Source organism: Heterodontus francisci, chromosome 3, assembly GCF_036365525.1.
Source record: "Heterodontus francisci isolate sHetFra1 chromosome 3, sHetFra1.hap1, whole genome shotgun sequence".
Lineage (NCBI taxonomy): Eukaryota > Metazoa > Chordata > Chondrichthyes > Heterodontiformes > Heterodontidae > Heterodontus > Heterodontus francisci.
In genome coordinates this window covers 119,312,913-119,333,709 of record NC_090373.1, presented here as the reverse complement: position 1 = coordinate 119,333,709, position 20,797 = coordinate 119,312,913, and the positions used below count along the sequence as shown (strand labels likewise).

The 20,797-nt window shown below is 40.5% G+C and overlaps 1 protein-coding gene across 2 annotated transcripts in view; it reads left to right on the top strand.

The window, feature by feature from the left end:
• slc35f6 (solute carrier family 35 member F6) overlaps nucleotides 1-15,960 on the top strand; it is a 37,978-nt gene extending 22,018 nt beyond the window's left edge. The window contains exons 5-7 of one of the 2 annotated variants that reach the window (XM_068025751.1): nucleotides 1,743-1,958; nucleotides 5,216-5,326; nucleotides 11,422-15,960. In XM_068025751.1, coding sequence (XP_067881852.1) covers nucleotides 1,743-1,958; nucleotides 5,216-5,326; nucleotides 11,422-11,894 — 800 coding nt within the window. In that variant the 3' untranslated portion in view covers nucleotides 11,895-15,960. The remainder of the gene's footprint in view (nucleotides 1-1,742; nucleotides 1,959-5,215; nucleotides 5,327-11,421) is intronic. The other variant, XM_068025746.1, reaches the window with a different exon arrangement.
• Nucleotides 15,961-20,797: the final 4,837 nt, after the last annotated feature.

Here is a 20,797-nt window from a genome sequence, read left to right as displayed (position 1 = left end):
TAATAATTCAGGTCTTCAGTTCAAGTTCCCAGTGAGGGCTACCTAACTTTCATGCTGGCCACTTCCAGAAGTTATACATGAGTTTTTTTTTTCTGGATAGCAATTAAGTTACCTTTTTGTTTACTAATCACTCCCACTCCAAACATGTGGACACTGGAACTGCCATGGGCTGATATCTGATTCAGATTGACTGCCTAAATGCACAGATCAGAAATTGGGCTTTTTTTTTTTGTTCTGTGATTGTGCCATATGCTGTGGTATTGAGTTAGTCATTTACCCAATGAATCATTGGGCACAAAGCAGCATGACTGAAAACCACAAAGCAAACTTCAAATAGTTCAAATGTTCACTGATCGCAAGATTGCATCTAATAACTTGTAGCTAGTGAATTAACAGCAGTTTTAAGTTGACATCTGGTGGATGTATTAGAGTTGGCACTGCAGTGAAATGTCTAATGACTAGTTGAAGATGGGCAACAGTATGTGAATTGTGTTATAGCTTCTGTTCTTGCGAGCTGCAGGAAAACTTTTATTTTTGTGACTTGTCTTTTTATTCAGTTAAAGACTCCTGCTGATAACTAGCAAGGGTGCAAAACTATCTCCAGTTAATCACTCTGGGCCAAAGTCACCTAATACTGGTGTCCAGGGATAAAAACAAGTGCTGGAAATATTCAGGTCAGGCAGCATCAAGAGAATCAGTTAACATTTCAGGTCTCTGACCTTTCATCAGAACTGGCAAAGGTTAGAAATGTAATTGTTTTTCAGCAAGTGAAGTGGGTGGGGGATGGGGGGGGGCGGCATGGTGGTTGGGGAGGAGGATGAGAACAAAAGGGAAGGTGTGTGATGGGACAGAGGGCTGGAGAGATTAATAAGAGGTCATGGGGCAGGGGCAAAGGCGAAGTGTGTGCTAATGGTGTGATGAAAAACAAAGCAGTAGTGCAGAGAGTGCTAATGACTATAAACAACCCTAACCAATAGCACAAACCTGAAAAACCCAGTCATTGTTCAAATGTAACTTGTGTTCCTCAAATCACACCCACTTTGTACAGGTGCCAGAGGGTTAAAGAATACAATGCTACTGTCCACTGGGAATAACTGTTCTTGATTTTTTTTTGGTTTTGCAAGACCAGGGATTTCTACATCAGCAATGAGCACATTCTAAAGTAATGTGTTTCTAAACATAGTACCAATATTTAACACTCTGCATTTTTTGCTACAATTTGAAATCCTACTTAAGTCATCACTAGCCCCTGCACAGTCATGGGTTGGTCTAAATTTTTCTTCACATTTTGTATTTTTTAAGTTTATCTGTTCTTGCTCACTTTCTAGCTTGGCATGTATGCAGCCAGTCAGGCTCATTGAAATAAAAACCAGAAATGCTGGGAATACTCAGCAGGTCTAGCAGCATCTATGGAGAGAGAAGCAGAGATAATGTTTCAGGTCAGTGACCCTTCATCAGAACTGGCAAATATCAGAAATGTAATAGGTTTTAAGCAAAAAAAAAAAAGGCAGGGTGGGACCTGAAACATTAACTCTGCTATTTACCAGTTCTGATGAAGGGCCACTGACCTGAAATGTTAATTCTGCTTCTCGCTGCACAGATGCTGCCAGACCTGTTGAGCATTTCCAGCATTTCTTTATTTCAGATTTCCAGTATCTGCAGTATTTTGTTTTTATCATGCATTGAAATGATTTTTTTTTTTCTATACATCATACCTGCCTGTTGGTATTTTTATCTTGCAGCTTTAAATTTGACCAGTGCATCTAGTTTCCAGATGCTACGTGGAGCTGTAATCGTCTTCACTGGCCTGCTGTCTGTTGCCTTCTTGGGTCGTCGTTTAAAAACCAGCCAATGGATTGGTATTTTCCTCACTATCTGTGGCCTTGTGGTAGTGGGGCTGGCAGACTTTGTCAGTGGAAATCATAATCAAGAGCACAAGTTATCTGAGATTATAACAGGTAATTACATTTTTTTTTTAAACTATACCTTCTAACCCTGGGTGTGGATTAGTGTTGAATCAATCCTATTCATTCCTGTGTGTACATTTGGAGAAAGTTTTAGGCCAGATGAATTCCTATTGGCACAATTATCAAATACTGTTGACAAGGGAAGTGAACTTTTGCATTTCTGTTGAATCTGACACTGGTTTAAGAAACTTGTGGATTGAGTTGCTTCACATTTTCAATTAATTAAATTCATAAATTGTACTTTTTTTTTCTCACTTTGTGTATTGCTCATCATACCATTCAATATTTTGGATTGATTTTTTTTTTTTTTGTGGATGTTCCTGACTCATCAGGTCACCCTGTTTCACAGGTGATGCAAGTCCAAATTCTGTTTCTTCCACTGCTCAATATGTTGAATGTTTAACCTCTTCAAACCCTCTGGTAAAAGTAAGAATACCTTTAGGTACATTTTACATTACACGAGAATCTTGCCTGCACTGCTTGGCTGGAAGTTGAGGCTGTTCTTTTTTTTTAAAAGCTGGAAACTTTAATTTAAAAAAAAAATGTTTTGGAAGGTGGCAACAGGTTAATCTCTCCTCTTCTTTCTTCTTAAAAAGAAAGGTTGGTCTGCTTCTGAACTGAATAGTAGGCTCTTTACTGTAATGCCAAACTGAAGCAGTGAGACTACTGCATCCTGGGGTCTTGCTTCATTTTCAATATTTCTTTGGAGTCAAGTTGGCTTTTGGATTTGCACTCTGTACTTCAGACACCTAAACTGGCACTCCAGCTGCAGGATGAGATCTAATTAATCAATATTGAAGTTTTGTTTTATTTTACAATGTATTGTAAACCTGTTTAGTATTTCTTGACTTGGAAAGTTTGTGATTTAGAATTACTGGCTGCAACAGCCTGGGTGCAGGCCACTTTTTGTGTGGATCACCCTAACTTGTATCATTTTTAGTCAGTATTCCTGTCCCAGCTTTGAAATGTTGATATTACAGAAGTCTTATGCAAAGTCCTTTTGCTTGCAGACTGCTTGTACTCCAAATTCAACAAGGTAATGTGTGAAAGCTACTTAAAGGAGTATGATCTAAATTTAATTCTCAAAAGTAGTATGAGCTGATGTACACTTCAATATACATCTATGAAACCATTCCACATTTCTGGATGTGCATGGTGCTTTAAGATGTTATGACTAGGTGAGAAAGGTGTCTAGGGGTCCCTCTCAACCTTCACCTGGTCTTCCTGTTACAGTTTAATTTTAAACAGTTTTCAGATCCACCCTTTGTGAATCCTTGTTCAGCACTTTCCAATTGTAAGGCAAAGAAACCATCGCAAACAGGCTTTCCTGGGTTTAAAGGGTGAAATTTTATTAAACTCTAATTTGGTTAATGTCTACAGATACACTATGCACCCACACTAGTATGCATATTTGATACATGCAAATAGACAAAAAAGAGCAGAAGAAAAATAGTGGAAAAGTTTGAGGCAATATCTGAAGAGTTTTTTTATGGTTCTTCGAGCTCACTGTAGAGTCCTTGACTGTGTAGGTAGATATTGCTTTTTGTTGGGGCCCAGTATTCCTGTTTGCTGTAAGAGACTTTTCTCTCTTGGGGTTCACTAATTGTCAGTGGATTCAGAGGCTTGAGAAAGAGATGGGAGCAGGCAGACAAAGGCTGCCAGGAGAGATCCTCCGTCCAGGAGCATTCTGCTTTCTGCCCAAACTCTCTACAAATTCAAAAAAAAACTCTGGTTGCCCAGCAGGTTAGTATGTGACTTGATGGTTTGACCATGTTCGTTTATGTATTTGGCTATCTTGGCAGTCAACCTGGAAAGTGAGCTTCCCCCACCAACGTCTGGTGATCAAAAGTCCATTGTGGGTTGAATGTGTCAGGGAATGGTCGTTTTTTTTGTTTTTTTTTTTGGGTCCTTCCAATCACTGGCCATTAAAATGCAAATGTATTTTCCAGCTACAGCTGATCTGTTCAAGTCCTTTCTTCACTCCAGTAACAGTTTAAAATCAGTGTTTGACAAAATTAATCTGCCTCATTCTTGGCAGATAAGGGCCTAACATGACAATGTGGATTTCTTGGAATGACAGTGCTGGAAATATTGTGGGCCATGCCGATTGAGGAATTTTGTTTGGTCTTGGCATTTAACTAGGCTTTGGGCAGGCTCTGTGTACTAATGGCCTTGGTTAGTTGCTGAGCTGGGTTGAACACTAGACTGTTTTGTAGTCTTGTGCTGAAAGTTGCAACTCCAAGAGTGGAATCAGCTCATAATTACTGTATTAAAAGTACCAGCCTGAACACTGAACTGGACAGTCTCCTCTCCTCCAATTCTGCCTGGGCACGAGGCTAAATAATATGCCTCCAACACTTACTCAAAGGACAAATCCTCTTTCTCTTTTTTTCCCCACCCCACGATTGGAGATTTCCTGCTTGTAATGTTTAAGTTAAGGTCTTTCCTCTATGACCAGTGCTGGATTTAACATTTTAATGAAATTAAAAACATATGCTGGCAATATTTAGCAGATATGGCAGTATCTATGGAAAGAGAAACTTGACCTTTCAGGATAATTACCTTTTATCACTGACCTAATGGTTTTTCTGTGGGGGGGGAGGGGGGGAAAGAAAACACTGCCAGACCTGTATTTCCAGCATCCAGTCTGTGTTTTTTTTTTTTTTTTGTTTTGCTCCCATAGCCCTTAAGCTGGTATTCCTTGGATTGCCCTTACTTTTTTTCCCAGGAACATTGTGGTGCATATTAAAGTGTGTGTGTGTACTGGGGGAGAGAAGAGCAAGTATACAAGAGGATTCCAAACTTGTAGTGTCATGGGTTTCAGTCACTTTTTGCATTTATTTTGGAAATGGGTTTTTAGGTATACAAGTTCTCCCTGTGTCTGTGTGGGTTTCCTCCTGGTGCTCCGGTTTCCTCCCACATGCCAAAGACTTGCAGGTTGATGGGTAAATTGGCCATTAGCAATTTCCCCTAGTATAGGTAGGTGGTAGGGAAATATAGGGACAAGTGGGGATGTGGTCGGAATATGGAATTAGCGTAGGATTAGTATAAATGGTCAGCACAGACTCGGTGGGCCGAGGGGCCTGTTTCAGTGCTGTATCTCTAAACTAAACTACATGCAACAGCTGATCCCCAAAAAATCTGCAGATGAGCGTATACTATCAAAGGGAAATGAGCTACCAAAGAGTCAGCTTTAGGTTTCCAATTTCAGACTTTTTAAAAAAAAAAATGTTTTCTTTATTACCTAGGAGACCTTCTAATTATCATTGCACAGATCATCGTCGCTATTCAGATGGTCCTAGAAGAAAAGTTTGTTTATAAGCATGATGTACACCCACTTCGAGCTGTGGGCACAGAAGGTATGTTTTTGTTTTGAGGCCAGTGTTTTTTACTTTATCAATGGCAAAAGTGACCATTTTTGTTTTTCATAAACTAGTAGTGAAACCCTAAAACAAACTGTATTAAGCCATCATATGAAAGGGGAGGATGTTGGTGTTTGTGACCAGCATGATCATAGCTTTCATGTTACATTGTGGTGAAACTTGAAGGGGGAGGGGTGGTGGAGAAAAGCAGCCCAGTTTACTCAGCACCAAATCATCAAACAACCCCTCATCCCAGGGACCAGGAACCAATCTAGTGAACCTTTTTTTTTTGTGCCTCCAAGGCAAGTATATGCTTCCTTAAATAGTGAGACCAAATCTACATGTAGTACTCTTGGGTGTGGTCTCGCCAAAGCCCCATACAACTGTAACCAGACTTCCTTTTATTCTTTTACTCCAGCACCCTTGCAATAAAGGCCAACATACCATTTGCCTTGCTGATGGCAAGCAAACTGTGTTCCTTGGACAAATACACCCAAGTCCCTTTGAACATCAACATTTAGATGTTCCATGCCTTTTTTAAAAAAAAAAATTCTGCTTTTCTATTACTATCAAAGTAAATAACCTCGTGCTTTCCAACGTACTCCATCTGCTGTCTTGTTGCCTATCTTCATAACCTGTCAATATGTGTGTCCTCTCATTCCCACCTAGCTTTGTATTCTGTCTCTCCATTAATTATGGCTTTTTAAATGGTTGAGGTCAGATCACTGCACTAGTTAGAGCCAGCAAACTTAAATGGCCTGTTTTAACTCTGCTGTCTATTTTTTTTTTTCTCCATCCATTGCTAACATTATACCACCACTTTTTTTTTTTTTCCCCGCCCCCCCCCCCCCCCCCCCCCAACTCGGCCCTTATCTTGTGTATTAACCCTTTCCTTTTTGGAAATTCAAGGATAGAGTCTACTGGTTCCCCATGCCTATTATATTGCACTGGGGTCCCACTATAACAGTCCACAGGGACCATATCTCTGACCTGTTATCAGATGACAAATTTGTTACCAACGCCAGTCAGGTTTCCCCCTCCCTCTCCCTCAAGATGAAGTCCAGGCAAGTTCAATGATGTTGTTTGGAAATGTCACTGCAGTGCTCTACCTTGTGACCCCAGATGGCCCTTGTCAAAAGGGAAAAGGAGTTTGAAGAGCAGGTCTTGCTACTGAACAGTCAACATTTGCACAATTTTATTAATCTTGTATTTCTGGTTTTGACTTCAGCTAGTCATAATTCCATGTCCTCGCCCTGTTTTCCATATTTCTTGATTTTCCCCCACCCTTGTCTTTCCTTCAACCACTTTTTTTTTTTTTATTCATTCATGGGATGTGGGTGTCACTGGCCAGGCCAGCACTAATTGCCCTTGAAGGTGGTGGTGAGCTGCCTTCTTGAACCACTGCAGTCCATGTGAAGTAGGTAGCCCCACAGTGCTGTTAGGGGAGTTCCAGGATTTTGACCCAGCAGTATAATTCTATGTCAGGATGGTGTGACATGGAGGGGAACTTACAGGTGGTGGTCTCATGCATTTGCTGCCCTTCTAGTTGGTCGAGGTCACTGGTTTGGAAGGTGCTGTCCAAGGAGTTTTGGTGCGTTGCTGCAGTGCATCTTGTAGATGATGCACACTGCTGCCGCTGTGGTTGTGGAGGGAGTGAATGGCACCCCATCCACAAACAATCAAGCGGTCTGCTTTGTCCGGGATGGTGTCGAGCTTCTTGAGTGTTTTTGGAGCTGTCTGGTATTCATTGGCCTGTTAGTCTACTGGCTGTATGTCCAATCTAGTCTTAAAATGTTGACATGATATCTCCTTCAATCATTGAGTACATTCCACAAGCTGCTTTTTAAAGCTTGCTCTCAAATCTCAATTTAATCTTTTTTTATCCATCTTCCAGTAATTTAGGGATTTATTACTGAGGAAGTCATCTGATTTCTATCTACATTGTCTCATCCCTTTTGCAATTTTAAATAATTCTATCATCCTGTAATCTCCTCCTCCCCTCTTAAACAGCCCCAGCTGCTCATTCACAAACTCACTGGGCTCTGTCACTCACTCCATCTGAATCCTGATTTTTCTTATCAGCACTCCAGTTTCAACAGTAATAGAAACAGAATACATATTAAGGATGTTGATTCTTAAATTTTCAACCAAAATGTGTGCTTGTAATATATCAGCCTTTCATGAAAACTTGAGGACTGCGTTAGTTTGTCATTTGTGGAGCATCTATCCTTCGTCAATGTTCATGCATCACAAAAAAGACTCTTAAATTTAAGAATCATTTCAGTAGGAATTCAGTGAAAATGAGGTCCAAGACTGTCCTGTTAGTTCCACATTATAGTGGGGCCCAGTGTAGTTACATCCTCAACTCTAATTTTTGTCTCACTTTTTCCCTTTCGTGAAAACATGTTGAATGTCTGATCATACTATGGAAAGAAAAAATCAGTGCATTAAGACTTTTAATAAATTCCAGCAGTCTCCTGATGGCTAACTGACCTGTTCCCTTTTTTGAATAGCAATGGTACATTCATTAACTTCCAATCTGCTGGACAGTTGTAGAATTTTGGGAAAATTCATAACCAGTGCATTCACTCCCTCTTGGACCCCTAAGATGTAGGCCATCAGGTCCTGCAGATTTGCCAGTTGTTAGTCCCCCTCATACTTTTTTCACCTTTAAGTTCTTCACTGTCATTGGCCCCTTGGTTACACTCCTCCTTTTTCTAGTATGTAATTTGCACCATCTGTGAAGGCAAACCATATTTGTTCCATGTCAGTCTTTGCCAGTTCCTAATTTCCCATGATGGTTTTTCTCCATCTCTTCCTCCTGAGGGGGCAACATTTTTACCTTGGCTACACTTTTTTTTTAATACATACTTGTAAAAGCTCATCTTTAATATCTGGCTGGTTTACTCATCCTATTTTCTTTTTTTTTTAAAAAAAATCAACTTTGGTCACCCTTTGGCTTCTAAAACACTCCTAATCCTCAGGCTTGCTACTATTTGCAACATTATAAGTCACCTCATTTTTCATCTAATTGCTATCCTTCCCTAGTAAGCCATGGATGGATCTTTCCTTGCTGAATTATTTACATTTTTGAATCATTTAGAAAGAAATGTTTCCCACTGTTTGTATGTTTACTGCTACACCTTCCTTGGCCAGCTGTTCCCTCATACCTATGCAATTGGCTTTAAGTTTAAGATTCTTTGTTTTTGAGCTCAACATAAGAACATAATCAGGAGTGGCCCCTCGAGCCTGCTCTGCCATTCAATAAGTTCATGGCTGAATTTACACTTGCCCCTGAGAACCTTCCACCCCCTTGCATATCAAGAATCTATCTACCTCTGCCTTAAAAATATTCAGACTCTGCTTCCACTGCCTTTTGAGGAAGAGAATTCCAAAGACTCACTACCCTCTCCAAAAATTTCTCATCTGTCTTAAGTGGGCAACTCATTTTTAAACAGTGACCCCTAGTTTGAGATTCTCTATGAAACACGGGGATGTTTCAATCAAGTTGCCTCTTACTCTTCGAAATTCCAGCAGATACAAGCCTAGCCTGTGTAATCTTTAGTTATAAGACAACCCACCCATTCCAGGTATTGGTCTAGTAGACCTTCTCTGTACTGTCTCAATGAATTTACATCCATCCTTTAAATAAGGAGACCAGTCCTGTACACAGTACTCCAGATGTGGTCTCTCAATGCTCTGTATAGCTGAAGCATAACCTCCCAACTTTTTGTATTCAATTCCCCTCGTGATAAACGACAACATTCTATTAGCTTTCCTCATTATGTGCTGTACCTGCATACTAACCTTTTGTGATTCATGCACTAGGACGTCCAGATTCCTCTGCATCTCTGAGCTCTGCAATCTGTCACCATTTAGATAATGTGCTTCTTCCTGCCAAAGTCCCTTATACTTTAATTCCATTCCATATTAAGTTTATTATCCCAGAGGATCTTTGGGATTCCTAATTAGACTTGCCTCATTGCACAATACTAGATCTAAAATCACATTATCTGTAGATAGTTCCACAACATCATAATCCAGGAAACTGTTTTGCAAGAGCATTCTACAAATTATCTTTTTTTTTTTTTGCCTATTTGGGTCCAGTCTGTGACGATTAAACTCCCTCAATTATTACATGCCTTTTGTTACAAGCTCTAATTATTTCTTGCTTAATGTTGGGGGATCTGTAAACTATTCTGTACCATTTTCTGAGCAGGTTGTTCCTTATTGCCATCCATACTGATTCTTTATCAGGGCTACTCCTTTTCCATTCTACTTGTCTTTTTTCAAATGCTAAGTACCCTGGAATATTTATTTCCCAAACTTGTTCACTTGACAGCCACATTTCTTCTGTAATGGCAATTGGATCATATCTATTTTATCTTGTGCCATTAGGTAATGTCTTACCTGAATACATGAAGCATTTGTAACAAAGAGCCTTCTAATTTTTTTGCCACATTGTTTGCATGAACTTTTTTATTCACTGCACTATTACAGTTAACCTTTGTCCCTTCCCCTCCCACTTCTGCCTTTTACCCAAATAGTTGCATTCTATTGCCTTGACTTTTTTTTAATTTCTAAATTTTCCTTCTGACTTTTTCTAATCCATCACCTCCCACCCACTTAGTTTAAAGTCACCATTATACAATATTTTGCCAGGAAGCTGATTCCTGCCCAATTTAAGTACTGTTCATCTCTAGGAACTGCTTCCTCTCTTCCTGCATCCCATGAATTGGAACCCCTTCCTGCACCACTGAGCCATGTGGTTAATTCCTTAATCTGTTTGAACACGCGAATTTGTGGCTGAGGTAGTAATCCAGTAATTATTACACTCGAGGCCCAGTTCCTCAAACTACCTCCACAGAACCTCTTTAGTTCTATCTGTCATTGGCTCCTACAAAACATCAGGATCCTCCCCCTCCCACTGCAGAGGAAGTGTCCTGAATCTTGGTAACGGGCAGACAACACAACCTTCGACACACCCTCTTTTCAAATGCAGAGAACAGTATCTATTCCACTGACTATATGGTCCTCTACCACTTCCTAGTTTACTCCCTGACTCGAATGAATGGCCTCCTACACCAACGTCATCCCTACAGTCCTAGTTCTCATCCACATTGGCAGTAAGTACCTTGTATGTTTTGGACAAAGATGAGGGCTGAGGCTCCTCCATTACTACCTGCCTGACTTGCAATCACACCCTCCTGTCCCTGACCATCAACCACCTCTAACGGAAGGGGTGTGATGGTGTCTAGCTCAGATTCCAGCCCAATAACTCAGCCAAAGTTCAGCTGTAGATGCTTACCACTGTGCTTGTCCAGGACTATATTGCTGTCTAGAAAGTCTCATGTGCTGCAGTTGCAGTTTTCCAATTGCTTAGATTATGGTGTCAACAAATAGTGGAAGAATACCAACTTAACTTCTACTAGAAATGGAGTTGAGTTCATATACTAGGACAAAGGGAGTGGCAGGGTGGTTGTCTAGTAGTGTTTTCTTGAATTATGAGCTATTTGTATTTAATCTGTGGGACACGGACTGCCATCTTTTGCCCACTAAAGATGCAAGTTTTGCAGTATCTAGAGAGAGAAGCAGAGTTAACATTTCTGGTCAGTGACCCTTCATCAGAACTAACCTGAAATACTAACTCTGCCATGGATGCTGCCAGACCTGAGTATTTCCAGCATTTGCAGTATTTTATTATAAAGATGAACGTTTGGTCAAAATGGTGGGTTTTTTATGTTAGTAAAAGTTTGTATGGAAGTGAGTTGTTCCCTACTTTGGCACTTGCAACAGATCAAAAGTAAATTACATTATCTAAAATACCTTGATCAGAGATTGGCAAATAGACTAATGAGCAAAATCATTTTGGTGCACACTAGTCTTGTATAGTTCAAAAATGTAGCAATATGTATTAAAACATTCTAACTTTCAAGAATGTGTCTATCAGTTGGAAATTACACAGACAAACTTATCAACCACCTTCCTTGTATTTGTTAACCTGTTAGCTTGTAATTCATCTGCTCAAGTTACTACTTGCTAGCATGAAACTCTTGCTATCCATTTTGTAACTTTTTTTTCTTTTTTTTTAGGATTGTTTGGATTCATCATCCTAACTTTGCTGTTGATTCCAATGTACTATATTCCCGTGGGCTCATTCAGTGGCAACCCCAGAGGTGTCCTTGAGGATGCATTTGATGCTTTCTGTCAAATAGGGATAAAACCATTAATCTTCCTAGCCCTCTTGGGAAACATCTTGAGTATTGCATTCTTCAACTTTGCTGGTATTAGTGTCACAAAGGAAATCAGTGCAACCACACGGATGGTTCTGGACAGTCTGCGGACCATTGTAATTTGGATAGTGAGCCTCTCAGTGGGTTGGGAACAATTCCATGGTCTCCAAATCCTAGGCTTTTTCATCCTGCTGGCAGGTGCAGCACTCTACAATGGGTTCCATAAGCCAGTCCTAGCAAAGCTGCCCTGGTGCCGGGAACGAATGGAAGAAAATTTCGAAAGGGAACAATTATTGACTGACAATAGAGACTCTATAAATGTTAGCCCATGAAACTAATGGATTAAAGTTCTGTTTATAATGGTTTGTGTGGCTAATTTTTTAATTTGGAAGGTTTTTCCTTTTTTTAAAATTGTATAAATGAAATCGTTCCAATTGATGCAAAAGCAGATGCTCTTACTAACATGTTTAATTTACTTTTGCTCCTGGACCATATCAGTAATATAGTGCAGGAATGAATATAATGCACTATAGTATTTTGTTTTGACTCTACTGGTACCATGAGCCTGGCAAATACAATGGAGGTGTGCTGTGCTTGTGCAGTAAGAGTCTGCTACACTCTTCTGGTTTGGCCCATGTATATGGCTCTTGGTCTGCTCCTTCGTGCTGTGATTAGGGAACAGCAATGGGATGGATGGACTGAAGGTTGCAGGTCCTAAAACAATTATTTCAGAAATCTGGAAATGCCAGGCTAATGCAGTGGAAACCTGATGTAATGATTCTCCATCCCCAGTTCCTCTTTGTGCCTGGGTACTCTATAGTGCACAGGCACAATACAGTAAAATCTAAGTGTGGGTAATTTTACAGATGAAATTTCTGCTTTTGGATCACTCTCTAAAATCACAATTTTAATGACATTCTTAAATTACAGTAACCAGTGCTCAATGACTTTAATTTAGTTTAAACTAAATTTAACTTCCATGTAAACTTCCAATACAATGTATGTTCCAAGAAATTTTAGTTATAAAGCAAAATTATAGGATCATGGTAAATGTATTGCTTCCAAATAAGCTGCTGTTCTCAATCATACAGCTGAATCTCGTCTCGTGTGAGAGACGTGGAGTTTGCAAGTTCTCTGTCTGCGTGGGTTTCCTCCGGGTGCTCCAGTTTCCTCCCAGATGCCAAAGATTTACAGGTTGATAGGTAAATTGGCCATTAGCAATTGCCCCTAGTATAGGTAGATGGTAGGGAAATATAGGGACAAGTGGGGATGTGGTAGGAATATGGAATTGGTGTAGTATTAGTATAAATGGGTGGTTGATGGTCGGCACAGACTCGGTGGGCCGAAGGGCCTGTTTCAGTGCTGTATCTCTAAACTAAACTATATGAATGCAACATATTTAACTGCAGCATGATGTCATTTGATATTTCAGTATCTGTATTCTGAACAGGATTGGGACTGAAATCAGTTGGCACTGCTTCTGAGGTTTTGGTCACTGTCTCAGGTCAATTCTGATCAATATCTTGTCTCAGTCACTATATCTTGTGACCATGCAATTGCCAGAAGGTGGGTGACATCTGATTTGGATGCCTGTTTTAAAACCTTGCCAAATTTTCCTTTTTTTAAAGTTTTATGCCAGAGGTGTAAATCAGGAGACATATGAATTTAAACTTTTTGTAATTTTAACTTGGTGCCTATGCACCCCAGTTACTATCCTGGGCTCAGTCCATCTCCTCTGAGCCTGTTGTAAAGTTGTGTACTGTGCCAATAGAAGGCACATGCATGCATTTGAAGAGACCTTTTATACTGTGTGAAAGATTAATATACTCATTAGAATGGTGCAGTCTGTAGTGAAGAAAATGGGTAAGACTGTCTTTTTTTTTAGAAAGTTACTTGATTTTTGTAGGCTGCCTAAGGATGCAGCAGATCAACATTTGATTTGTGCCCTGATTGAGACTAGTTGAATAGCAATTTAGCACCACTCTTAATGCTACAGCATTTGTTCTACATTGACTTCCAGAGCCAGTGTGAGATTACAAAAGGTTAAATGTTCAACATTCACCTATTCAATTTAGATGTGTGATTTTAAATGGGGAAGGTGGCCTACTAATTGTAAGAAGGCTAGTTTATTCTGCTGCACTTCCTGAAGCCAGACCCCCAACGACTCCATGGAGGAGGAAACCTTCTCCCATTAGTCTGCTTTCTTTTTTTTTAATGAGTAAAAGCCTTTTCAAAAATGCTGTCTTGCTGCATTTTACAATTTCTAGCCAATTGCCTTTTTTAAAAAAAAAGTCTGCCTTTCTCCACAAGACTTCTTTGTGCACAAACATGAGTAAATCAAGTAATACAGTAAAAGCTTTATCTAGCATATGCCAGACCTGAAGAGTATTAGGTAATCAAATTCCCATTGTACTACCAATGCAATAGTTTTAATTTTGGGAAATGATTGCCCTGCAAATAAGATGTACTGTACAAATCTTGTAAAGTTGCTAGAATTCTTGAACAGCAAATGTATAAATTGCACAAAAGTACTAGTTGTAGAAAGTAATGGGACAGAATCTGTACTGAGCTTTTGGCACACCTTGGAAGCTTTCTTAAGATTTTGGATGTCTGTTTGCCTACTTGCCTCATGGCTGGTATTTTACACTTTTTTTTTTTTCTTTTTTTTTTCCTCTTTCTCTCCCCGCCCCCCAACCCTTTCCAAAGCAAGATGGTGGCCTGGGGGGAGGGGTTGAAATAGAGTGGAAGGCTCTGGGGAGGGCACTTAACAACCCGCTCTCCTCTACTGCCATTTTATGCAGGGCAGTGGCAGGAAATGGCCTAAGACCTTAAGTGGCCAATCGACAGTCACTTAAGAAACTTTGCCTGACACTGCAGGAATGTTACCCATGGCTGGTCAGGTGGCCCAGGCCTGAGAAAAGCCACCTGACAAAAGCAGGCAATTCTCAGTGGGGAGGAAGACACCCTGTGCTTGATGGAGGGCTACCCTGATGTCCCAACCACCCATAACATCCAGCATGCACCCCCCGCCCCCCACCAACATCGACCACCCTTTCCATATGGGGCTGCACTGATCACCCCCAGTGTGGTCCCTAAAACTTGCCTTCTCACAGGACTGTCTTTCTTCTTTGTGAAGCTGGGCTGCAGTGGCCACTGCAGGGTCTAAGAGCTGCCAACTTGGCAACTCCATTAGGTGGGACTTCCTGCCTCAATGCAGTAGAAGTTCAGCCCAAGACCAATTGAAGACCTGGGGACTGTAAAATCTGGAGTGGATCCCCAGGCCAGGCGGAGGCAGGATCACCACTGACTTTTTGGTTGGTGGACTGCCTGTCCAATGGTAAAATTCAGCCCCTTGTAGCTTTTTTTTTTTTTTTGTTTTTTGCATGAAAGTAAAGTGTGAAATATGTAGCTGCATAACCTTTTGTGTAGAATAACATCTGCATTTTAGCAAATTTTGGTTTAATTGTATCATGCTGAAGCAGCGTTAAGTCATTTTCTGTTCCTCACTAAAACCGTCTGCATTTTCTTTTCCTTATACTTCTGTGGATTCAGGATACTCTTATTTCTGCATCATTAACTGCTTCAACCCAATTTTCTACATTGTGTTTTCACTAACCTGGTTGATTTGGGTTTGATTTGGCAGCAGGTACATCCCTCAGCATGTTAAGAATTTGAGTTTTTATGGTGAACATTTTAAAGCCTTCACAAGGCCGCCATTTCTTCCAAACCCTCCATGTTTTACCTTTAATTGAATTCCAAGCACAAGTCACATTAAAGCTGCTTTTCCATGTTGTCCTCTGAGTGAAATTTTTGGATTGAGCCTTCATGCTTTGTTGACAGTCTTAAGAAATCTCGTGTTTTTAAAAAAAAAAAAAATTCTGCATGATGTCCTTGTCCACTAATGTAACATTGGCAGCCAGGAAGATGGTAAAAATATTGCTGGAGACTACCTTTTGATTCATGAGGGTGAGCGTGACAGTCTCTAAGTAAAGACTAGCTTTGTTTTTTTTTAGATTTTCTTGAGTTTCACTGTAGGTGCAAAAACATTGGTTTTACATCATAAAATGTATTTGTCTATGTATTACTTTGTACTTCTATAATCAACCAGTGACTACTTTACACCTTCAAATGCTCTGGGCTGATTATATTTGCCCAGTGCCAAAAGCTTCACTTGGTACATTCCCATACCATTAGCACATGCAAGCATGGTTTTTCTATCTTTATTTTGCTTAAAACCTGCAGCACTAGATTCACTTGCACCAGCTTGGGTGAAATTAGGCAAACAGCACCCAAATAGGTCTGTTTCATCTGCATAATAAATTTGTTCTGGGCCTATACTACCTTCAGTTGTTTCTGATGAATTCATACTTTTTTTGCAGCCTTATCAGATTTTTTTTGTTCACTGGCTATATCAAGCCTTCAAAAAAGCAGTCTTGTAAAATGCATATGGTTCAGTCAGTTCTATTTGCTTATGAAAGTCTTTTCTGTCTTTGCATTGAGCATTGGGCCTGAGACTGGGCCACCCTTGGAGCATTTCAACAAAAACCATTCATACAATATGCTGTCTAGCTGCTCTAAGTTAGGTTTATGTACAGTAGGGTGTTCAACAGCTTTATTACTAGCAAAAGATTTCAATAACTGGTCTTTTTGACTTGATGTGTACAGGTGACTAATCAACCTTATATTCATTAATACATTGCAATTTTCACCTTTTTCAAGATGTCTGCAAATATTTATTTTCTAGTGTAGTATCAACATAACACCTTTTTCTGCTTTCCTCTTCCTATTGAGACTTTATTGGATGCCATAGTGACTGATGAAGCAATAAGTCATACCATATAAGCACAGCGATGCAATGAGATGGGCTGCCAGCAGCACCATGAGCTGGCATAGACTCAATGGGCCGAATGGCTGCTGTTGTAAAATACTCTTTTTTTTTTTTATACTGGTCGTATCGCTAATTGCTATGCAGTAATGCTGAGAACGGTTAACTGCACTCTAGAAGACTCTGCAGTGGGAGATAGGCTACGGATGATTTTGGAAATTCTGTATAATGGAGCTTACTGGTTGGTAAAGTGCCAGATAACAAAGCTTTTACTGTCTAGATGCTGTTGGTCTCTTAAAATTAGGCTTGTGTCACAGGCTTTCTGTAAGACTGTGCTGTTGTTTTGGGGTAGTTGGTCAATTCTTCTGAGTTTAGTAAGTTGATCTATTGCAGAACATTACCAAGATGCTCTCTTTGCAGGCATTGGTATTGTGCTGTTTTCTGTAAATACGCCTTCGATTTTGGTCATTAACAGTGTGTGTAATACGCAGTAGGTCTGGCAGCATCTGTAGAGAGAGAGAAGCAGAGTTAATGTTTCAGGCCAGTGACCTTTCATCAGTTTGGAATGTTGCTGTGTGCATAAATTAGAAAGGGAAAAAAAGTAAAAAGATTCCAATTTAACATAGCCTGATTTTAGGCAAGACTATAAAACCTTTTATCAGCTAGTATTATCTGATCTTTGCAATGTCCTTGTTCCTCCACTTTTAATTAGAACAAATGCACAAAATAAAATTGCATGTTTCCTGGAATCATTTGTACTATCTGAATTCAGTTATCTGCACATTAATGGAAGTTACAAGCAAAGACTGACTAGCTGTCAACCCTGTCATGTACCATCATGATCAGACTGAGCATAGTGATTCGCATTGTCTACATCCACTAGTCACTGTGACCTCACTGGAAAAGGCAAAACAAAAACCGGGGTAGGGGGAGAATCTCTAGAACAGTGCACCAGCAAATAATCTGGGAAGTTCCTCTTTGATTCCTGAAGGCAATTTAAGATGAGTTCTAGACCTAGCAAAATCTCACTTACCTTTTGTATGTAGCAATATCGTCCATAGCCAGCAACTTGTCCAGCTCCCTTTGAGAGCTTCTAGTGAATCAGCACTTGCTACACAAGCTAGCAACTTGTTCCTAAGATCATTAACCTTTCGTGAAAGAAAAAAACCCTGACACCTAATCTAGTTCTGTTTATGTAATTTATCTTCCTACCCTATCCATTTCAAATTGTCTATCCACATGGTCCTAATCTAGTCCCTTCATTATTTTAAAGATTTCCCAGAAGTCTGTTTACTAGAGTTCTTTTAGCCTCCTGTGGCAACGCAGGGCATTTAAATTACATCAATTTAGTGGCCCTCTCAATCATTTCCAAGGGCTTATAATCACCTACCTTGTGAGCAGCCAAACATCGACCCAGTCTGTGTAGGTCCGAGGACAGATCGGGTAGCAGGTATTACTGGTGCATTTTAATCGGAATTTTCCCCACCACCACCCCAAACAGCTAAATGAATAAGTCCAGTACTACTACATTTTGTTTTGTTAGTATTGTTTTTTGGAATTTTAATGAGCTGATCGCACATGCTTGGACATATTCTGTAGATGTGCTAATTGATTAAAAGTAGAAGAAAAAAAGGTGAATAGTTCCCTTGATGATCAGTGTACTGGAGCTGAAAATAGCATCTTTACAAGTAAAGATTTGTATTGAACTCAAGTTGAGTATCGTGGAAATGCATGGAAAGAGTCCATCTTTTCTGACATGCTCTTAAGTGGAGCACATTGATTAGTCAGTATTGAAACATGTTTGGATCCTCATATCATACGCTGAAATAGAATCCCATTATTTAAGTCCTTTTCTTGGGGGCTGCAAACTCATGTTGAGGGCCATGGTTTTCCTCAAGCGGCATTGCAAGAAGTACACTAAGCCCTGTAAGAGTGATTACGGGATGGATATTGCTCTTGACTCTAAGGACTGGATTTTACCAGCCCTCTTGAGATGGGCTAGAAGGTGGGAGGCATCAGGAGGGGAGTCCAGCATCTTCCTGTTGACATGGGATATTGTCAACAGTGGGAACAGCAGTGACCAATTAAAGACCATTCCCTGCTCCCACTAGCATTTTACCAGCTTCGGGGTGGGCCCCTGTCACATGGGGAGACCACCCGGTAAACTGTGACGGTTCCCCAACAGGTTTGCGGGGAGGGGGTTGCCTTCCTTTATGGCCGCTCTATTAACCATAGAAGAGTCTCCCAGTGGCAATGGTTAATTAAATAAATCTGGAATTCAAAAAATAGTCTCAGTAATGGTGACCATATAACTACTGGATTGTTGTTAATAACTACCTGGTGCACTAATGCTTTAATGTTTAGGGAAGGAAATCTACTGGTTCTTAGCTGGTCTGACCTACATGTGATTCCAGGCCCACAGCAATGTGTTTGACTCTTAATTGCCCTCTCAAATGGCCTAGCAAGCCATTAAATTGTACCAAACTGCTGGGACAAAGTATAATAAGAATTAGGCTGGATAGATCTCCCAGCAAAGTTCTAGGCAGCGGATTCCGACACACCAAAGGCAAACCCAGCACTGTCGACCCTGCAAAGTCCTCCTCACTAACTTCTGGGGCCTTCTTCCAAAATTGTGAGAGCTGTCCCACAGACTAGTCAAGCAGCAGCCTAACATAGTCATACTCACGGAATCATATATTGCACCCAACGTCCCAGACTCCTCCATCACGATCCATGGGTATGTCCTGTCCCATGGGAAGATCAGACCCACCAGAGGTGACAGCACAGTGGTATACAGTTGGGAAGGAGTTGTCCTGGGAGTCCTCAACAATTGACTCCAGACTACATGAAGTCTCATGGTATCAGGTCAAACATGGGCAAGGAAACTCCTACTGATTACTACCTATCTCCCTCCCTCACCTGATGAATCAGTATTCCTCCATGTTGAACTTCATTTCATAGGATCGCTGAGAATAGCAAGGGCACTGAATGTTCATCACCAAGAGTTGATCAATAGCACCACTGCTGACTGAGGTGGCTGAGTCCTGAAGGACATATCTGCAAGACAGGGCCTGCGAAAGGTAGTGAGAGAACTAATACAAGGGAAAACCTACTTGATCTCATCCTCGCCAATCTGTCCATGATAGTATTGGTAGGAGTCCTTGTGGAGACGAAGTCCTGTCTTCACACTGAGGATACCCTCCAATGTGCTAAATGGGATATACTCAGAACAGATCTAGCAGCTCAAAACTGGGCATTCATGAGGTGCTGTGGGCCATCAGCAGCAGCAGAATTGTATTCAACCACGATCTGTAACCTCATGGCCTGGTATATCCCTCACCGTACCATTACCATCAAGCCAGGGGATCAACCCTGGTTTGATGAGGAGTCCAGGAGAGCGTGCCAAAAGCAGCACCAGACATACCTAAAAATGAAGTTTGTTACAGCCACGTGGTGTGATGTGGGTGGTTCCCACTGTTCAACTCCCACTGACCATAGCAAGTCTATTTATATTTGAATTGCGCCCCTTGGTGTTTTATTTTTTAAATAACCAGACAGCGACAGGTTTTCTTATAGGTTTTAAAAACAGAAAGTCAATCGATTATTAATCTGTGCCTTATCCCAAAATTGTCACAACCGCACAGACACACAAATACACAAGAAGAAACAGATAGGGAAAGAGGAAGGTCGTTTTTAATGGGGGAGAAAAGTTACGATAAACCTGTTGAATTCTCTTGAGACTCACGTTCTAGATGGTTGCAGGCCTGAAAAGATTGTAGATTTCTCTCTTGATTGAAGGTTCTGTTGAAGCTGGTGGGTCACTTCCAGCTCTCTCTCTTGTATAATGTAGATATTAGATTTTTCAGCAGGGCATGTGCTTTCTAGCTTGCTGGAATGCCAACTGTTACAAGTAGCTTCACCTTCTGGGTCAGTCTCTCTCTCTCTCTCTCTCTCTCTCTCTCTCTCTCTCTGGCTGTCTTTTTTTAAAGGTAAAGCTGTGTCACATCTCACCTCCTGTTAGCAGACATTCTGGTTTCTACCCTTGGGGATCACAGAATGGCCCAGAACTTAGCTACTTCACACCTCCTTTGTTTTAGAAAAAGACATTCAATTCTGGAATGTTTTTAAGATAGGTGTAAGGTGGGTTTCATTAACATCTTTTGGTTTTGAAGATTTGTCCTTTGCCTTTGTCAGAATGTTTGAATACACAAAAGGCTAACCCCCTTTTCATTTCGGTGGCCATTTTGGACCTTTGTTCACTTTTTAAAATCAAGGTTCATTTTTTAAAAAGTCTTAACTCTTCAGAATTAGTCCGGGAATGTTGTATCATCGCATGTCTGATGTGTGTGACAGTACCAATCTGGTAAAACTACAGCACAGGTCTACAATCTTGCTAGACAATGGCAGTAG